The following is a 21,570-nucleotide window of genomic DNA, read 5'->3' as shown; positions in this document are numbered from 1 at the left end:
ATTGATACCTCTTAAAGTTGAATCTTATGTTTGTTTAATTATTTTGTATATGTAAATCTCGAGATATACTTTAGTTATCAATCTAATATTTATGAAAGCAATCTTTGGGAATTAAATGCATTATGTCGGTAAAACACCGAGCATTTCCTATCGAATTTAAGCAAACACCTCGAACTGAATTACACAAGAAAAATGATAAAACCTCTGAATGTAAGTTCCGAAAATCATTTTGAAGATTGAAATATTAAATTAAATAATTATTTTATAATAAATTTATTAAAAAATATTAATAATTTAATGTTCGGAGATGATTCGAACTCCGTTTTCGGAAGATGTAACATTGTTCATTACTGTAAAGATAAGCAAAGGAACGAAATAGATGCTGAAAGATATATTAAATTATTATCATCAGCATGAATTACAGAGAATGATTTAAAGACCTTATATAAGCTACACGTAACAGAATAATCTTATCATAAATAATGACAGCTAAGATAACTAATCATAGCTAAACAAATGATTTTATCATAACAGAATTAGTTTTAATCTAACTAACTTTATTATCCTTAACAATTACACAATATCATAATCATTAGTAAACTATGTAATTCCAATTTGAAGTTTATCGAGTAAGAAGGCTGTTTCATTAGTAAACTATGTAATTCCAATTTGAAGTTTATCGAGTAAGAAGGCTGTTTATAGTAATTTTTGGGAGGATACGCTAATCCCCAAGTCTGAAGTACAAGGTGTGAAGATATTGTAAGACGTCAATCTAAGAATTCTTTCTTGAAGTATATTCGATATATTAATTTTTGAGAGGGTACACAATGCACTAGTCCCTAAGCATCAACCACAAGGTGTGAAGAAACTATAAGACATCAATCTCAAAATTCTTTAAGGAAAGTATGTTTGGTATGTTTTTGGGAGTGCACAGATGTAAATATGTTTTACACCATTTTCTAATTACAAATAGTCATTTATAATGAATTTATTTGTTTTCATAATAAATATTTTAAAAATCATTTCAAGAGTGGACTTTGATTGGTTGTAAAACTTTTTATACTCTGTACATAATTATTAGTTAAATTCTAATTAAATATACAGGTTCAACTCTCAACATTTGATAGATTTATTCTTTATTTTTTCAAATATTTCCACGGCTGTTCAAATTATAATAATAAAAAAAGTCAATGGAGTTTGTTTTGGGATTTGTTTGAATTAGGAAAAAGTAATAAGCTTCTCTTTTCAATTTTATTTATATCCCCACTTTTAATGTGTTTTCTTTTTTTAAAGAGAAAAAGAGAAAGTAACAACAATCTTATTTTTGATTTGGAACGCCGTTAACATTCAAGCAATTCATTGAGAAGCACGGGCGAGATAAACATTACGGTTGATAACAAATAAATTTAACATTGACAAAACATCATTACAACAACAACTACCTTTATTGAAAAATAAATAAAACATAAAAACAAGCTTTGGTCGCCCCTTTTACAAAAGTAACAGATAAGTTTCACAATATTGTTGAAACAAAAAGTTACATGAGAAAGAAGGATCGATCATATTATTCTGCAAATAATTAATGTGACATGAAAGGAATAGCACTATAAATCTATAATAGATATTTATGAAGAGGAGCAGTTTTGTCATGTCTGAGTAACATATTGTACCTAGCTAGCTAGGTAGACCAATCACTTGGAGGAAAAAAATCCTTCAAATGTAGGCCATTCAATATCACTCCCTTCCACAAAGTTTGGATAATTGGATGATCTGCCCACAGCAACAGCATCATTGTTGGCTCCAAAGTTGCTTTGATGACCCCATAACCCTATATTGTTAATGGACCCTCCTTGATTTTCATCATGCTGCCCTGTTCCTGAGAAAGTTCCACTAATGTTGCCTTGGATCATATCACTTTTACCAATTGTGCCTCCAAAATTTCCATAAGATGGCCATAAGTCACTGCCTCCAATTTCACCAAAATAGCTTCCATACAAAAACCCTGAATCACTATTACCATTGAGACCTGTAAAATTGCCTTGAGGCAACACCCCAGATGAACCACTTTCATCAATGAGGCCTCCAAAATTGCCTGGAGGCAACACCATGTCAACATCACCATGATTGAAGCCTTCAAAATTGACTTGATCTTGATGCAGCACCATATCAACATCACCAAGATGTGTATGTGGTGGAGGTGGCAGCCCCATGTTGTTGTTGCTCCCTATATTGTTATCAACACCATTATTCATCGTAGCATCTTCTTTCTTTAAATCTAAGGTTGATTGTTCGAAAACTGGTTCATCTGTGTTGGGCTGTGAACCAATGTCATTCTTTAGAGGACAAGAAACTGGCGGTGTTGGAGGATTAGGAGACAACTCATGATGTTTAGTATGGCCAGTTTTCTCTCTAACACCCTTTAGTTTCCCCTCCACATAACAAAGTAAACGAGATATATCACTAGCGTCAAAATCAGACAAGGACTTGCCATCATGGTGGATTTTGTGCATGAAAATTGACATGTCTTTCCCATCATTCTTCTCCTTGAGCATGGCAAGTTGATTTTCAATCTTCTTATTCTTCTGCTCAACATAAATCTGTGGTGTAACGTTTTTTCTCCACCGATCCGTCAATGGAGCATTCTCAAACTTGTCGAGAAGCTCTCTAGCCTTGTCATGAGATGGCCACACAGTAGGGACATCATCACCAGGACCATCGATGATTGCGCATGAATCTACAGCACAAAGAGTGGTAAGGTCCTCCATCTTCTTCAACAAACTTGCCCTTCTTTTGTTGTAGCAAGTTTTTCTTGTCACAAAATCCTCAATCAGATTTTGTGCCGCTTTCTTTCTCCTAGGCATGGCTATGAATTTGATATGCTTCTCTTGCAATAAACTTTGAGATAACAACCGTATAAATAAGAATGAAAGGAGTATGGAGATCATGATGAGTTAGTTTTCTCCAACATCGTTAAAAAAAAATAATTAAGTGGTTATAGAACATATAGTGTCTAATTAATCTCTACATTATTTGTAAATAGATATTATTAATTTCTTTTTCATAGATTGATAAGTTTAAATACATGTCATATGATAATTGATCGGAATCACAAATAATTGATAGTCTTGAATCACTTAATAATTTTTTTATGTTACACCATTTTTCTTAATGATATACAAACTTATTACACATTTCTTTATAATTATTAATTAACACGAGTATATCAGTGATACAATGTTAGTGTGTAAGAAGTTTTTATACATTTCAATCAATCATAAATCACATTTTTTATGAGTTTTAATGTAATTATTATAAAAATTAACAAGTTTATCATATAGATTATGATTAAATGACAATATAAAATTATTTTTCACCTTCAATGTATCATTGTTGAACTCTTAATATATATACAATACACACATTAATATTTTATTTCTCTTAATTTATAATTTTAATTAATGTTTTGAATTGTGTTAAATTCAATTGTGCATTTGAAAAATCTTTATTTTAATAATTTTTATACAATATATTTTAAAGTAATAAAATTAGTAAAATATAATTAAACACGAGTATTATTCTAAAAAAAAGCAAATATTAAGGAAGTATTTTATTAATTTTATTGATATAGTATTTATATAAATATATTGAATTTTTTTTATTAAGTATTAATTACTATATTTATAGAATTTAATAAATATAATACTAATATATGTACATTAAACGTATAATTTTTTAAGTAGATCTATATATATATACATATTAAAATTGATTATTAAATAATTGTAATTATTAAATTTTTTAATACAAACTATATATATATATATATATATTAAATTTATTTTCTTATTATTTTTAAATGATTATTTTATAAAATACTTTAAAATAGAAAATTTTCAATATATTTCTATTGTTAATTATTATTTTAAGATTTTTTTTAAATTTAACCATAAATTATAAAAAAAGTATTTATTGAGTGATTGAAGGATAACATGGTAAATTAAAATTATTATAGTATTAATTTTAATCAAAAGCATATATTAAAATCTTTTAAAGAATATTATTTAAATGAGTCAATATATAAATAAATAAATAAATAAATAAATATATATATATATATATATATATATATATATATATATATATATATACGTGTGTGAGAGAATAAGAACATTATATATAATACGCACATATTTATGAAAGGGTATTATGATTTATTTATTATTAATATTTTAATTTATGTAATTTATACAAGTTAAATGTTTATTATATAAATGAAATTTAAAATAAATTATATATATTATATAAATATTATGTTTAAATATATAAATTATATATAAAATTTAAATAAATATATTTTTTAAATATATAAATTATATTTTTAATTTATGATAAAAATTTATATTGTAGTAAAAAATTATTTTTATTTATTAATAATTTATTTTAAAATATTAAAATTTAATTGTTAAATAATTATAATAAATAAAAATTAAACTAGATCAAAATAATCCTCTATATTGTATATATAAAAAGTAATTCTAATTTTAATATAATAGAGGGTAATAATGGAATACAGACATTTTTAAGATTAGAGAAACAATGTAATATTCATATATCAATGAGGAGGAAAATGTAATTTACTCAATAAAAATATTATTAATTTATTTTTTGATATTTTAATATTTTAATTATTTGGTAAGTTATATAAAATTTCTTTAATTGCAAGATACATCTGATTTTGACTAAGATACATAAAATACTGGTTTTGGCAGAAATGGAACCAAACCTTATTATAATATATTTATTTTTTTATTAAAAAAAAAAAGAAGAGAGGGTAAAGTTATCTTTACATCTCTACAGTTTTCATCCAAACCAGCTTTACACTAACTTAAAAATCTAGGTATACCCTCGCAAGTTTCAGACATTAACTACACTTCTCCTTTTGAATATTGAAAAAAATTGTATTATATAATTTTTCTGGTCTAAAACAAATGAATGATCAAATTAATGAATACATCCTTTTGTTGGGCTCGAGTAAACAATTATTACAAGTTAGTATATATTAACAGTTGTAAATTTTTTAATCATCAGGGAAATTGAGGTTTTAAAATATATCTTTGATTATTGAAAATGTAAAATATGAAGTTAATATTAATCTTGGTACAAAGAAACAAAATTAATTTCAAGAAAATCAAATGTAATATATCTAATAAAAAAATTGACGAGTGGAGATAAGGAATATATATATATATATATATATATATATATATATATATATATATATATATATATAAAGAAATGTACAAATAATATATCAAAAATGATAAGCGAAAACCTTTCTTCTAGAATACTCAATGAAAGTAAGAGAATTAAGTAAGAATATAATAAGTTATATGATATTGATATATTGTTATCATTATTGTTGTTATTATAGTTGTTCTCGTTGTTAATGATGACATGTTGGTGACAATAATATATATGACTTATTAATTATACTCTTACTTAGTTCTCTTATTTTTACTAAGTGATGACAATGACGACGATGACAGTAATAATAATGATAATGACAACAATAATAAAGATAATTATGATGTTGATAGTGTGTGATGATTTTGTTTGTAGACTTTTTAATGTAAAATGTCTATTTTAATATAATGGGGTGTTCTCATTTAAAATGTCTCATGTATGTACGTGCGTGTGTGTGAAGAAAGATCTACTTATTCTAAGAGTAAATTTACTTAAATTTACTTCATTCAATTATTTATATTTTACATTCTAACCATTGAATTATTTTTTTTTAATACATACATCAAATTTACAAATTTTTAAAAATTATTTGTTACTACACAAATGTCATAGAAAATGATTGATGAAATTATATATATATATATATATATATATATATATAACCATATATCTTAAAATATATAATTAACTATAAATAACAACTTTGAAGGAGATAGTTACAAAATAGTAAAATTGATATTTATTCTTAAAGAATGATATATACGAAAAATGTTATGAAAGAAAAGAAAAATCAAGAAGAATGTTTTGACCTTCTCTTAATGGGCATCAAACATCATAATTTTTGGTTATACATATTATCAATATTATCAATGCATATTGTAATATTGTATTTTTTAATAGTTGTTAATTTTATTAAAAATTTGTATTGTATTGATTTGTTATTAAGTTGTTAAGAAACTTTAAAATTAAGTAATTCCTTATGAGTTTTAGGTGTTTAAATTAAAGGATTCTTTAAATAGAGGTTCAATTTGATCACGAGGAAAAAAATATATAAAAATTTTTTTTAGAAGAATTTTACATATATTTTAGAGAGAGAAGCTCTAGAACGCTTCTCTTCTTCTTCCTCTTCATTCTATGAAATTTTGATTAGGTCACTTGTAAGAACTTATTATTTTATTAAATTTTGAGCCTTTCATAATGTATTTTGGGTTTTCTTTTTTATAGAACCTTTAATAGGTAGGATTTCTAAAAAAAAGCCCAACTACTATTTTTTTTTCTTTCCAAATAGGCTTCTCTAAATCTAAATCTTAAGGTTATTCGTATAGTAAATCCTCAGAACTTGAATAATCGACAAGTTTATCTTAATTATAGAAAAAGTAAAAATAAATTGTTAAATTTCACCAAAAATTTCAAGGCTTATACCTAATTCACTTGTGGTATTTATAGCATTTTAGCGATTGTGTAAATGAATCATTATTATCTATTGGTTAGTTATACGCTTTAATCTTGGGTTCTTTTTACAGTATTGGTGGCCACTGTTGGGACGAGTTCTTGATTGTCTTGCAAGTTGGTGGCCGAGAGCAGATGCATGGTGGATGGGTGGCATCGCTGTAGAGGACTGAATGAGCCACCTTAATTTAACCTATTTTATCATTATTATTTAATTTATTTTCTACCTTTCCAATTTTATTCATAATTTTTTTTAATCTATGAACACGATATCTTTGTCTTAAAGATAAGTATTTTTAAAGATAAGGAACATGTTTTGAATCTAATAAAATTAAGATCTTGGTCATGATTAAATGTAAAATGAAGGTTTGTAATGTGAACTTGTACTCCAATTAATATATGATATATAGTTTCCTTTGTTAATAAAAAAGATGTTCAATGAAATATCTAAAAACTAACGGTCAGAAATCGATCTTGTAAATACTACATTCACACTTTGTTTCGAGCAAATCTTACAACCACTAATTTTATCCATAATTGTACATATTAATGTTTGTTTTCTTTAGGTTTTTCTTTTCAAAATGAGCTCAACTAGCCCATTTCTTTTTTTGATTTTTCATGTTGGACCAAATGGCCCAAACATAATCATATATAGACAAAGAAAAGTAAATTAAAAAAAAAATAACAATAACAATAATAATAATAATAATTTATACTATATATACAAGAAATACTATTTTAAATAACTTTTTTTTGTCACTTTTATTATAAGATCATTTTACTCTTTATTTATTTTTTCTTTTTACTATACATCCACTTTTTTTTTAAAATTTATTTTAACTGAAACCGCTTATAACTACCTATATATCATTTTTATCTTTTTTCAATATTTTTCTCATTTTATTTTATTTTAAAAATAGAGAAGTATAGAGTGCCTCTTTCTTTACGTCTTTCTTCATAGTAATAATTATACAAGAGGTTGACGAAATAAAGTGTCCACATTCACGAGTCATTTCTGTTTTATCTATATTAATTTGTTAATTAGCTAATAAACAGAATGTTGTATTCCATGTTATTGTAATCAAGTTGTAACCAATTAGTAGAATACTTTCTTGACATGTTGATGTTTTATATTCAGTGTTCTCCACTATATATTATAACCTTTCTTTTGTACAAGTCTATAAGATTTGAGGATATCTCCACTTCAAGCTTTACACACTTGATCATCCTATTGACGCGCGAATGTTTACCTAAATAGCTCAAATATTCAACAAACTAATACTGCATGAGAATTTAAATATAAATTTTACTTCGATGTTCAATAAATATTTTCTATGAAAATGTATTATTTAAATTGCAATCTATATAATTTTTTAAAATTATTTTCCTCTCGAAATTCTAACCTTGCAATTGCACGGTCATGTATTGAATTTGTTGGTATACCGTATGGTGGCCGAATCGCCCGAATACCCGAGACCGTCGCTTATGTCGAGTACACGAACCCGCCGACCACCCCCAAATGGGGCGAAACAGGTCGGCGGAGTCGGTCGAGTATGTCGGCATCATCTAGATGGTTACGGAGAGATTAATTAACATAATGCACACGATTAGACCTCTAATTTTCCGGGGCCCAGTCCCTAATTGCAGCCCAATGAAAACTACTATAAATAGGACCCCAACGAGGTATGTAATTAATTCTGAACTACCGCATTTATTACGCCGAGCACTAACTTGAGCGTCGGAGTGTCTTTGCAGGCACACCCCCCCTTTTCTGCTTCGGACTGCCCGGATTGGAACGAGAAAACTGAGATCGAAGATCTGACCCGTCACAACAAAGATAATTGAAGTGTGTATCCTAACACAGGAACATTTGGCGCCCACCGTGGGGCCGAGAAGACGTTTTCAGCCCCTTCCGAACTCTACGACTGAGACCAAGACATGGTAGTAACCCGCAAAGGACAATCAACAGCAACTCAACTGATTCCTAATCCTGATAGCAACCCCGTCATGACCAACCAAGAACGCTACCCGTATGGAATGCCTCAAACCGAACCAGAACCTGTGATACAAGAGGTCCGGCCGAACACTAACCGAGACCAACCTGACCTCCAAGATGACTTGCGTGCTTTACGAGAGGAAATGGCCGCTATCCGAAGGCAGAGAGAGGCCGACGCCAGGGAGTTGGCCGAACTGCGACGACAAAATGCCGAGCTCCGAGGTCTTAACCAAACAAATGTGTCGTCAACCCCTACTCTCCAAGAGGAGTCGGCATATCACGCCCCGACCGACCATGTGACCCGAACTCCCGTCAGCTCATTGATAGCCAACAAGGCCGATACCACCACTCACTCCCTAAGGCATCCCTTTTCTCGAAGAATAATGGAGGCAACCCTGTTAGACCATTGGAAAAGCATGCCGATCGAGAAGTACGACGGGTCATCCGACCCCGAGGAACATTTAAACGTTTTCCTGACCCAGGCAACCCTCTCCACGCAGGACGACTCGGCTTTATGCCGAATATTCCCCACATCGCTGAAAGGAAGAGCTTTGAGTTGGTTTACGAGACTGCCGAGTGCCTCCATTGACTCGTTTGGTGAGTTGTCGTCCCAGTTCACCTTGCAGTTCGCAACGAGTAAACCGTACAAGACAACCTCATTAGCCTTGGTCGGGGTCCGTCAGGAAAAGAAAGAAAGCCTGAGAAGCTTCATGGACCGATTCAACAAGATTGCAATGGAGATTGGTGATCTTAATCCTGCCGTGGCATTGGATCGGCTGAGCACGACCCTCAGGCCGGGACCATTCGTGAACAGTTTGTGCAAAAAACCACTCGTTGATATGAATGACCTCCGACGAAGAGCCGAGAAGTATATGCAAATGGAGGAACTGGCGGAGACCCGAAACCAGGCCAGGGCCGAAGAGGGTTACGGCCGAAAAGAGCCAGGCCGAGAGCCCCTGAAAAAGGCGAATGCCGAGTCCTCGAGCACTCGACCGCCGAGAGGACCACGTTACACCGCCTACACCCCCTGAATACGAGCAGGGTCAAGGTGATGGAGCAGGCCCTCGCTTCCGAAATCCTTGTGATGCCGAAAAGGGCGAACACTCCCCCGAGAGCCGATAAGGCGAAAGCGTGCCGGTTCCACCGAAACAGAGGACACTCGACCGAAGAATGCTCGGCATTAAAAGACAAACTCGAGGACCTCATCAAACAGGGCCACCTGTCAAGCTTCATCACCCCCCAGAACCACCAGTCGAGGGGGAGTAACCGCCACCACTCACGTGAAGCACCCCCACCAAGAGACCAACGCCGTTGATCCCGATAAAACGAAAGGAGAGACCAGTCAAGGCATTCTCGAGAAGATGATGACCGACCGAGAAAGATAATAAATACGATAGCCGGGGGCTTCGCCGGGGGAGGTTCCACCTCTTCGGCGAGGAAAAGACACCTCCGGGCAATGCGGTCGGTAAATAGTGTGAACCAGCCAAGGATGCCCAGGATGCCACTCATAACCTTCTCCGACCGAGATTTCCGGGGGGCTGATCCTGTTCAGGACGACCCCATGGTGATTTCCGTCGAAGTACACAACTGCATCGTAAAGAAAACTTTGGTTGATCAGGGGAGCTCGGCCGACATATTGTACTAGAATACATTTGTACAGCTCAGAATTCCTGAGGAGAGCCTAGAGCCGTACCAAGAGCCACTGGTAGGCTTCTCAGGCGAAAGGGTGATGACGAGAGGGTGCATCGACCTCTATACCCGATTCGGGTTCGATCAAAAGCCTTCCCAAGAGATCAAGATCCGCTACATCGTGGTGCACGCAAACACGTCGTATAACATCCTACTAGGTCGGCCCTCCATTAACGCCCTCGGGGCGATTGTCTCGACCCCCCACTTGTGCATGAAGTTTCCGTCGAGAGATGGACAAGTGATAACCGTACATGCTGATCAAAAAATGGCACGAGAATGCTATCTCTCCAGTATAAAGGTACAGCCAATGGCCGACCCCCCGAGGACGAAGGGTGTGAATGTAGTAGGGCAGCAGACGACGGAAGACATCGAACTCGATCCTCGGTTAGGCGAAGAAGAACGAATCGAGCCAACCGAGGACCTCAGACCTTTTCAGCTAGGCAATACCCCCGAACAAATCACAAATATGGGATCTCAGTTGAGCGAAGCCGACTCAAGACGAGTCAAGTGCGTTGTGAGGGATAACCGAGACCTATTCGCATGGAGGGCATCAGATATGCCAGGGATAGACCCCAAGTTCTTATGCCACCGGTTAGCCGTATGCCGAGACGCGCGACCCGTCGCGCAAAAGAAAAGAAAGATGGGGGAGGAGAAGCGAAAAGCTGCGGACGCCGAGGTGAAGAAGTTGTTAGAGGCTAAGTTCATAAGGGAAGTCAGGTACACGACTTGGCTGGCTAACGTGGTTTTGGTAAAAAAGCCGAATGGAAAATGGAGAATGTGTACCGACTACACCGACCTCAATAAAGCCTGCCCCAAGGACGCCTATCCACTCCCTTGCATCGACCGACTTGTCGACGGAGCGTCCGGGCACTCTATCTTCAGCTTCCTCGACGCCTATTCCGGCTACAATCAGATAAGGATGCACTCTTCCGACGAGGAGAAGACGACATTCATCACTGAGAACGCCAACTTCTGTTACCGAGTCATGCCTTTTGGATTGAAGAACGCCGAGGAAACCTATCAGAGGTTAATGGACAAAGTGTTCCAGGGGCAAATCGGCCGAAACATAGAGATCTACGTGGATGATATGGTGGTCAAGTCCAATTCTCTCACCGAGCACATCACGGACCTAGCCGAAATCTTCGGCGAACTCCGCAAGCACAACATGAGGCTAAACCCCGAGAAGTGTACTTTTGGGGTCAAGGGAGGCAAATTCTTAGGCTTTATGCTATCATCAAGAGGCATAGAAGAGAACCGAGACAAATGCCAGGCCGTGCTGAACATGAGAAGCCCAAGCAACCTCAAGGAATTGCAACGCCTCTCTGGGAGACTAGTCGCCTTATCCCGATTCCTCCCACGGTTAGGCGACAAAATTAGCCCGATGACAAAGCTCCTGCGGAAGGCGTCGGCCTTCTCGTGGGACGAACACTGCGAAGCAACTTTCACAACCTTGAAGACGACTTTGGCGACGCCCCTGACCCTTGCGAAGCCTGACCCTCTCAGCCCAATACTAGTATATTTGGCCGTGTCTGAGGAGGCGATCAGCTCGGTTCTGGTGCAGGAAAGAGAAGGCAACCAAGCTCCCGTGTATTTTGTCAGCCGACTGCTACAAGATTCAGAAACTCGGTACCAGTTGATCGAAAAAGTGGCGCTCGGTCTAGTACACACTTCCTGATGCCTACGCCATTATTTCCAAAGCCACCAAGTTGTTGTACACACCGACTGCCCCATCGCTAAGGTGTTAAGGAAGCCCGAACTCGCCGGAAGAATGATGGCCTGGTCGATAGAACTCTCGCAGTTCGACATCACCTTCAAACCGAGGGGACCGATCAAGGCTCAGTGCTTGGCCAACTTCATAAATGAACTTCACCCACAGGGCCAATTCGGGGAACCATGGTGGACCCTCCATGTGGACGGATCCTCAAACAGCCAGGGGAGCGGGGCAGGAGTGATCCTAGAAGGGCCGAGAGGGATAACATTGGAACAATCCCTGCTCTTCCGGTTCAAAGCCTCGAACAACCAAGCTGAATACGAAGCTTTATTGGCAGGGTTAAGACTGGCCGAGGACATGGGTGCATCAAAAGTCAAATGTCGAACCGACTCCAAAGTGGCGGCCGAGCAAGTTGGTGGAAGCTTCCAAGTAAAGGATCACAACATGATGAAGTATTATCACGCTTATCAAAAAATAAAAGCGGGCTTTCAGGAGGTGTCGGTTGAGCACATTCCACGCGAAGACAATGCCCATGCCGACCAGTTGGCTCGGCTAGCCGCGACCAAAAAGCTGGGGCACTTGAGAACGATAATCCAACAAGAGATCGACCGCCCTAGTGTCGATGCAGAAGTGGTGGCAAATGTCAATGCCGACTGCGCCGATCAGGACGATTCCCAAGACTGGCGAGCCGAAATCAAAGAGTTCCTTGTAAATGGAAACACGCCGACCGATCCGTCTGAAGCCAAACGGCTAAGAACCCAAGCCGGCAGATACGTTGTCATCGCCGACCAGCTGTACAAACGCGGTTTCTCTACCCCGTTACTCAAGTGCCTCAACTCCGCCGAGGCTGATTATGTGACGAGAGAAGTGCACGAGGGTATATGTGGACTACATTCGGGAGCGAGGACAACCGTTTCTAAACTCCTACGAGCCGGGGTACTATTGGCCGACCATGAACACCGACTGCGCTACGTTCATAAAGAAGTGCCTGCCGTGTCAAAAGCATGACAATTTGGTCCATCAGCCGGCCGAGCAATTACATTGCATTCCCCCAGCATGGCCGTTCGCCACTTGGGGCGCCGATATACTCGGACATTTCCCGGTCGCCAAGGGCCAATGCAAATTCCTCATCATTGCCGTCGACCTGTTCACCAAATGGATCGAAGCCGAACCCTTGGCGTGTATCTTGGCCCATCAAGTCCAAAAGTTTCTATGGAAGAATATTATCACCCGTTTCGGTGTCCCACGCACTCTTCTAACCGACAAAGGCCTGCAATTTACCGACTGAAAACTAAACGAATTCCTAGCCAGCTTAGGAGTGCAGCACAAGGTCACATCGGTCGAACACCCGCAAACGAATGGTCAGGCCGAGTCAGCCAACAAGGTCATCCTTTCAGAACTGAAGAAACGTCTAGGGGAAGCAAAGGGAGCAAGGGCCGAGCAGCTACCCGAGGTGTTATGGGCATATCGATGCACCCCCCAGTCAACCACACAAGAAACACATTTCCGGTTGGTCTATGGATCCGACGCGATGATCCCGGTGGAAATCGGAGAACCGTCATTCTGCCGAGCCCACTTTGACGAAGCAAGCAACGAAGCCGAACTCCGAACAAACTTGGACACGATAGAAGAGATTCGTGACCGAGCACTAGTCGTGGCCGAGGCCACCAAGCAACGCTACAAACGAAGATTTGACAGCAGGGTGAAACCAAGAGAATTTCGAGAAGTAGATCTCGTTTGGAGAGCCACAGGTGAAGCAAGAAAAGATCCGAGACAGGGGAAGCTCGCCCCAAATTGGGACGGACCATTCCGCATCCGACACAACCTAAACAATGGAGCTTTCAAGCTAGAATACCTATCAGGAGAACCTATTCCTAGGACATGGAATTCGACACACTTAAAGATGTATTACAGCTGATGTAATGGTGCACTCTTTTCCTTGACCGACTCTTTTTTTCCTAAGGAGGGTTTTTGGGTCAGCAAGGTTTTTAACGAGGCACTTCATTAATAAAAGTTTAGAATTTCATATCGTTTGTTCTTATTTTGTCTAGGCCGAGCAATACACCCAAATACGACGGGCCGAGCAATACTCGGCCGACGACAACAAAGAACTCGTGCCCAACAGGTTTCCCTCCCGAGTACCCTCCTCGGCTAAGGACGTACCTAGGCCGAGCACTATCCCCAACCACGACGAGGCCGAGCAATACTCAGCCGACGACAACAAAGTGAACTCGTGCCCAACAGGTTTCCCTCCCGAGTACCCTCCTCGGCTAAGGACGTACCTAGGCCGAGCACTATCCCCAACCACGATGAGGCCGAGCAATACTTGGCCGACGACAACAATGTGCACTCGCGCGCAACAGGCTTCCCTCCCGAGTATCCTCCTCGGCTAAGGATGCGCCTAAGCCAAGCACTATGCACGACCGCGACGACGCCGACCAGTCTTCGATCGATTACGGAGAGTGCACTCGTTCCCTAGGTCGAGCACTACGCGCGATCCGTACCGAGCCCGATCAATCCTCGGTTAATCATACGAAAAACACTCGTGCCCTATGCCGAACACTCCGAACACACCGCATCCGAGTAAATCTCGAGTAATCGATCAAAACACGTAACTTCAACCGAACACTCACCAAAACAGTACACTCGGTTAAACACACGAAATATGCACTAATCATCAACACTAATCGCGATATACGTCCACTTGGTCACCCATACAGGTCGGATTATGTCTACATTACTAGGCGCTATAAACATGCAAAAAATCGGTATCATTTATAGAAATAAGAGTATGGCCGACCAAAACGGCTACTTACAAAAAATTTAAAGTCTACCGGCACCGATGGCCAAAAATGACAAAAGGCACTTACGGCCCGGTTACAAAAAATAGGTAATCCTACTGTCAACGAGCCGATCCCTTAAGTAGCCGCCGAGCTTCCAGGATTACCTCCGTCGCCTTCGCCAACCACGTCAATGATCGGATCTTCATCCTCAGCTGGTTGCACGAGAGCTTGGATGGAAATACCGTGACGAGGGGCCTCGGCATCGGGTTGAGCCCCTTGGGGGAATTCAGAATAGCTCATAAACTTGTCGCCTAAAAAGTCCCGGCCAACTTCGAACTGAAAGTCAGCAGGAACCTCGCAAAAGTGATAAGCCTGCCTGACCGCATGTCGGAAGCCGGCATCATGTTGCTCAAGTATCTGCTCGGTAGCTTCGGCTTCGAACTTTGCGGCCGCCTCTTTCAACCGAGCAATCTCGTTCGTTGACGCGACAGCGTCGGCCTTCATTCTTTGTACGGCCAACTTCAAGTCGTCGGCCTCCCTTCGGTGGGCGTCGGCAAGCCTTTTTAATTCTTCAGCCGACTCAGTTAACTTGGCGTTCGCAGCCAACGCCTCTTTCACTATGGCCTCGGCCTCCTTGAGTCGGCCATGGATCCTTTCCTCGGACACGGCATGCCTGTTCATGACATGCTTCGCAACAAGGGAGGTCCGAGTATCGAGTTCGCAAAACAGCTTATATGCAGCCTCGGCAGACATGCCCTCTAAGTATTGCAGTCCACCCCCAGTAGCAAGATCCAAACCGACCAAATTTTTGGTCTGCACGTTCGGGGCAAGGAAGTTGGAGCCGGCGACAACAGCTGGGATAGCGAAGTTGCCGCAACCTGATTGCTCCAGAGACAGCTGCTTGGCCCGCTTGGTCAAAGAGCTCGGCCTCTCCGGCCCTATATTGTGCTCGGCCGCCCTCACTCGGGAGGTGCTTCCTTTCTTTTTGGGGTCGGCGGCAGGAATCAGCACATGGGAAGGCTTATCCCGAGCCATCTTCAGAGCCGACCGCGCCGGGGGAACCTGCCCACTAGCCTTTGCATCCTTCGCCCTTTTCGCGAGCATGGCGGTCACGTCTAGTTTACCTCCGGCCATTAAACCTGCAACGAAGTAAATCTTAACATCAATTTAAAAACTGATTAAGTAACCGAATCCTAGAACGCATACCTAGCAAGGCCGTCTCAAAATGAGACGTTTCAAAAATGTCCAAAAGGCCTCGGACAGGCAAGCCTTTCGGTAGCTGATCTAACAGGTCCACGATCTCCTTGTCCTCGGCAGGGAGTTTAGACGCCGACATCGCTTCGTAACGCGTCGGGCGCTTCGTCCAATAAAAGGGAAATAGCGGTTCGCCTTCTCGGTCATAAAAGCAATTCTTCATCTCCGACCCCCAGCGAACCTTGAAGAACCCATCTTTAAACCCTTTGTAGGAAGAAGTGAAGGCTCGGAGAAATCCTCGCTTCGGCACCCGAGACAATGACACCCACTTTGCCGGTTTACTCGGGCGACTGGTATAGTAGTAAAGGAAAGCCAGGGGTCGGGGAGTCAGACCCAAACACAAGCATAGATTCTGAAACGCCTGCATCGCGGCCCAGGCATTCGGGTGCAATTGAGTCAGTGCCACGTTGAGCACTCGGAGAACCCCCATTTGAAAATCGTCAAAGGGTAGTTGAACACCGAGGTCTTCGAACCAGCACATGTAGGCGTAGAAGTAATCGTCCTCATCGTCCCTCGACTCCAAAAACACGAAGTCAGTCTCCGGCCCGTCGTCCATGCATGCCTCGGCAAGTAGGGGAAACTGATCCTCCCCACTCCCGAAACAGTTCTCCAAAGAGACAAATGTGTCTAACAGCCCCTGGTCGGACAACTTCGAAAGATAAATGCCAACCTCCCCGTCGACCCACTCGTAACCAGGAATCTCCACAGTTCCATAGTCGATCCGTGCCCTTACCCGAGTACTCGGTCCAACAGCTCTCTTGCCTCGTGCATCGCCGACCACCTCCAGTTCGTCCTCGCTTATATCAACTTGCAACGCTTGCGGGTCCGATTGACCGACTCGGCCTAGACCTCGGTCATCCACCTTGGTTGCCCGTGCCAAGGCCACGGCCAATGTTGTCGGAGGCGATACCTCGACCACCTCATCCCCGCTATCCTCTTGTTCGGGGCGATCGAAAGGGAAGACAACTTCGCATTGCAGTGGTGGTAACCTTGATATTTCACTTGAAGTCGACCCCTCTTTGTTTGATGAAGCGCCCGACACTTTCGAAGACGTCCAACTCCTAGCCGAATCGTAACCTTTATCCATTTATTGCTAAAATTAAAGAATACAAAATTTTACCTTGCTCGGGTTGTTCGGAAGAATATGATCTTGGGAGAGCTCGAAAAATTTACAGCGCGTAAATTTTCACATCAACACCCCTATTTATAGGCAAGGTAAATCGGGGGAGGTGAAAAGACGCCCCCGGGCCACAACCGTTCGATCTACATCATCCAACGGCCCATATTTAGTAACCGTTGGACCCGTAACCGCTAGGGCCAACGTGGCAAGCCACACCTGCCGAGGCCTCAGTCTAAGTCATCAAGATTCAAAGCCCCAGCGCAGGATCTCACGTCCAAGCCCTCCGCTCGACCTCACATGGCCAAGGTCTCGGCCTAGACCACCTGAGGTCTCGACCTAGACCGCCAATAAAAGGCCTCGGCCTGACCTCACATGGCTAAGGTCTCGGCCAAGACATCGCCTGCAAAAGACCTCGGCTAGAGCTCATGGTCAAGGTCGGCCCAAGCATCATCAAGACGGCATCGAGATACGCCTATACCGACCCTTATTCCTCAGCAACGAATACCACGTCACCATCTTCTTGGTACCGTCTTCGTCTTTTCTCATCCTTGACGCTGCGGGGGTTGTATACCGTATGGTGGCCGAATCGCCCGAATACCCGAGACTGTGGCTTATGCCGAGTACCCGAACCCGCCGACCACCCCCAGATGGGGCGAAACGGGTCGGCGGAGTCGGCCGAGTATGTCGGCATCATCTAGATGGTTACGGAGAGATTAATTAACATAATGCACAAGATTAGACCCCTAATTTTCTGGGACCCAGTCCCTAATTGCAGCCTAATAAGAACTACTATAAATAGGACCCCAACGAGGTATGTAATTAATTCTGAACTACCGCATTTATTACATCGAGCACTAACTTGAGCGTCAGAGTGTCTTTGCAGGCACACCCCCCCTTTTCTGCTTCGGACTGCCCGGATTGGAACGAGAAAACTGAGATCGAAGATCCGACCCGTCACAACAAAGATAATTGAAGTGTGTATCCTAACACAGGAACAATTGGTATTCACAAATCCAGGTTGTGTTACTTTAAATGTGAAAGTACATTTTATGCCGGTAGATCCTATAAATATATAGATTGTAATTGACATCACAGTCATGATCTTTACATCAACTTATATATTTATGATGTTGTAACAGTGAATAGCTCTATGTATACATTACCGAGTAGATGAAATCATGGTTGGTAACGCAATGAATAGTTCTATATTAAACCCACCTTTGCCAGTGCATGTGGATGGATATTTTTTGTCTAGTTAACTTTAAACGTATTCATGCATTAATATTTTGAAAGTTCTTTACTAAAAAATGGATGAAAAAAGTTGAAGCCATTCACTATTCTCTTCTATTGTTCTTGATGGAGAGTTCGATATATATATGTGTATGACCTCATCCAACTAGCATGCATTATTTGGTATAAAACATTAAAACCAAGACTAACTAACACCCTAGAAGGTTAGGGAATGCAAATGTTACAAAATTGGGTTGTGCTTTTCATACGACTTTCAGTACAAAAAGGAAACCAACCAACTTAACTTACCCTTAAAATATTATCCAGGGTGTAATCCTTTTTTCCCTTCTGACGTTTTAGGATAAGCTTTGAGTGTAGCCAAAGGGTGATGTTATCTCTCAGGTTGTAATAAAGTACAATGTGATTTCACAATCCCATAAAGTTCGCACTTAAATTTTAAGTTGAAAGCCCCGGAATTAAATGTCAATTATTACATACAGTGTCTTCTCCCTCTTGACCATTATATAAGAAACTTAAGGAACAAGTTTACTCCCGATCCAGTTCATAATTATTTTCATCGTTACTTTTTTTTTTCTTTTTGCATGCATGAATTTCTATTTTTATTTTTTATTTTTCAACAAAGATATCTCTCAATTAATAGTCAGATATTAATTTTAAAAAAAATATAATGAAAGATTATTAAAATGGGTTTTGTTATTTTTAATAAAAAAAAGTTTTCCATGCATGGTAAAGAAATTGAACTTATGTCAACACACTTAAATATAATCACTATGGATGTTTGACACTATTTATTTATCTTTAAAATAAATTATATTGACATTGCATAAGATTTTTGTAAAACTGCATTAACACTCTCAACTTTTTTAATAGTATATTAAAAAAAATCAAAATCTTACGTCAATTAAAGATTAAACAATTAAATAATATATAAATAAAAAACAACTCTTGTATCTTATAAATTAATTTTAAAGAGTTAAATTAGATTTAAATCTATTATTCTAAAATAATAATCTCTTATAAGATTAGGAAGTTACGATATAATTTTATTTTGAAAAATATTAGCATGAGTTAATGTAATGTCTAAGAAATGTAAAAGTAATATTTTTCAAATAATTAGTAATATGAGGGTTATTACAAGAGTATAAAATAAATAAGGTGTGTTTGTGCAATCTCACAATTAGAAGTGATTATATAATTTATCCTTATATTTATTTCTCTTTTTATTACACCACATCACAATATTAATTATATGAATCATTTATCTTTCATTTCTAATTACTTTATTTTTACGGATATAGTGTTGAGAGTTATTTTTTCACTTAAATTATAAATTTATTTTGAGTTCAAATTTTAATTATATTTAAAGATTTTAATTTAAAAATTATTTTATTAATAATTAATATGTTTTTTTATAAGTAAAATTATAAAAATAATCGTAATAAAAATCAAAATTAGATACATATTTCTGTTACCCCAACTCTTTCTCCCCATAATTAATATACTATTATAAATAAATATATTCAACGAATAACATTTTTTTTTCTACAAATGCTTAAGACATGCTTAAAACTAAACATAAAATTATTAATTTAAGCCGAAACAATTTTAATTTACTTGATCTACATTAATGGTGGTAGTCAAATTAATTTATCACATGTTCGCTTTATATAGTATATTTTTTTAAAAGCAATTAATTACTTATAAGTGTGGCGAGAAATATTTAAAAATAATTATACTTTAAGATTTAATCATTTCTATACATGTATTAATTTTCAGTAAACTACTTTACCAAGTCAAAAATTTTCAGAATTGGTGTTAAGAACTTGGGATGGGAGTGGTGAGTGAAAACACTGATTTCAGTTATAATTTTATTTTGTAAGGTTTAAATGTTTAATTAGAACATATTTCTTCACAATATTATATATATATATATATATATATATATATATATATATATATATATATATATATATATATATATATATATATATATATATATATATATATATATATATTTCTTCATTGATTGCCGACAAAGAAAACAATATCTATACATACGTTATCTTTAAAGTTGCCGTTTCGAACATGATGTATATTTGAATAAACATTAAACTCAGTCTCAAGTATAAAGCAGTCTCAAGTATAAAGTTGTTGTTCGTAAAAAACCAAAATTATTAACATAAACTTTTAAAATTCCTTAAACTAACAACTATTATTTATTAAGTGATTTAAATTTGAGTTAATATTTTCATAAATTAATTTGAGTAATTAATACTTTTGTTAAGAATTAAGTTAGTATACACTTTAAATTCTTATAAGTTTTACATTGAGGTGATTTTTGTCCAAGTAATTCTTATAACTTTTACAATTTTTCAAGATTACATATTGATATAATTTTTATTTATTTGAGCTATTATTAATGGTGTAATTTTGTTTTATTAAAATATATTGAATATTACATTACATGATATATATATTTTTCTTATGTGATATTTTGGATTTGAAAATCATATTTAAATATATTTAATTATTAGATCAATTTTAATAGATAAATGTGTTAAATTTTATATAAAGTTCAATTAATTTAATATTTATGATGGATGAATATTAAATTACAATATTAAAAATAGAAAAGACAGATTATTAAATTCTTTTAACTTTTGTAATTATCATTTTTCTCCATTCCAAAAGATAGTAATGGAAAAAAGAAGTTATCCTATAACAACTGTTTTTATATACACAAGTGAATTTGTAAACAACATTGTAATAACATTTATTATAAAAATATTTAAAACATGTAACTAATAATTTATAACAACTGATAAATATTTTCATAATACTTTAAATTCACGCTTAAGCAAGGTAGGGATTCGAATCTTGTCTTGTGTATGCAGCCGCGTTAAATCTTAGGGCCAGCTATCCCACCCTTTGAGGTGCCTCCAACGTAGCGAGGAGATTAGTCACTGCTGTCGGCAGTAGATACTCCAGGGATGAACAAAAAAAAATAATACTTTAAATTCTAGTATTAATCCGATAAATAATTCTACATATATCAACACACATTTCACAAATT

The 21,570-nt window shown here is 37.5% G+C and overlaps 3 protein-coding genes across 3 annotated transcripts; 2 read left to right on the top strand and 1 right to left on the bottom strand.

Moving 5' to 3' along the window:
- Positions 1 to 978: 978 nt before the first annotated feature.
- On the bottom strand, positions 979 to 2,861 carry LOC109807242 (uncharacterized). Its single transcript, XM_020369760.2, has one exon. It carries the CDS (start codon positions 2,859 to 2,861, stop codon positions 1,692 to 1,694), a length of 1,170 nt encoding a protein of 389 aa, XP_020225349.1. The 3' UTR covers positions 979 to 1,691.
- A 9,288-nt stretch (positions 2,862 to 12,149) lies between these two features.
- On the top strand, positions 12,150 to 13,097 carry LOC145958780 (uncharacterized). Its single transcript, XM_083076323.1, has one exon. The coding sequence runs from the start codon at positions 12,150 to 12,152 to the stop codon at positions 13,095 to 13,097; it is 948 nt and encodes a 315-aa protein (XP_082932449.1).
- Positions 13,098 to 13,620: 523 nt separating this feature from the next.
- On the top strand, positions 13,621 to 14,007 carry LOC145958779 (uncharacterized). The gene has a single exon (XM_083076322.1). It carries the CDS (start codon positions 13,621 to 13,623, stop codon positions 14,005 to 14,007), a length of 387 nt encoding a protein of 128 aa, XP_082932448.1.
- Positions 14,008 to 21,570: the final 7,563 nt, after the last annotated feature.

This window comes from Cajanus cajan, chromosome 6 (genome assembly GCF_000230855.2).
Source record: "Cajanus cajan strain Asha chromosome 6, NIPB_CcT2T_4, whole genome shotgun sequence".
Classification (NCBI taxonomy): Eukaryota; Viridiplantae; Streptophyta; class Magnoliopsida; order Fabales; family Fabaceae; genus Cajanus; species Cajanus cajan.
This window is presented reverse-complemented; position numbering and strand designations above follow the sequence as displayed.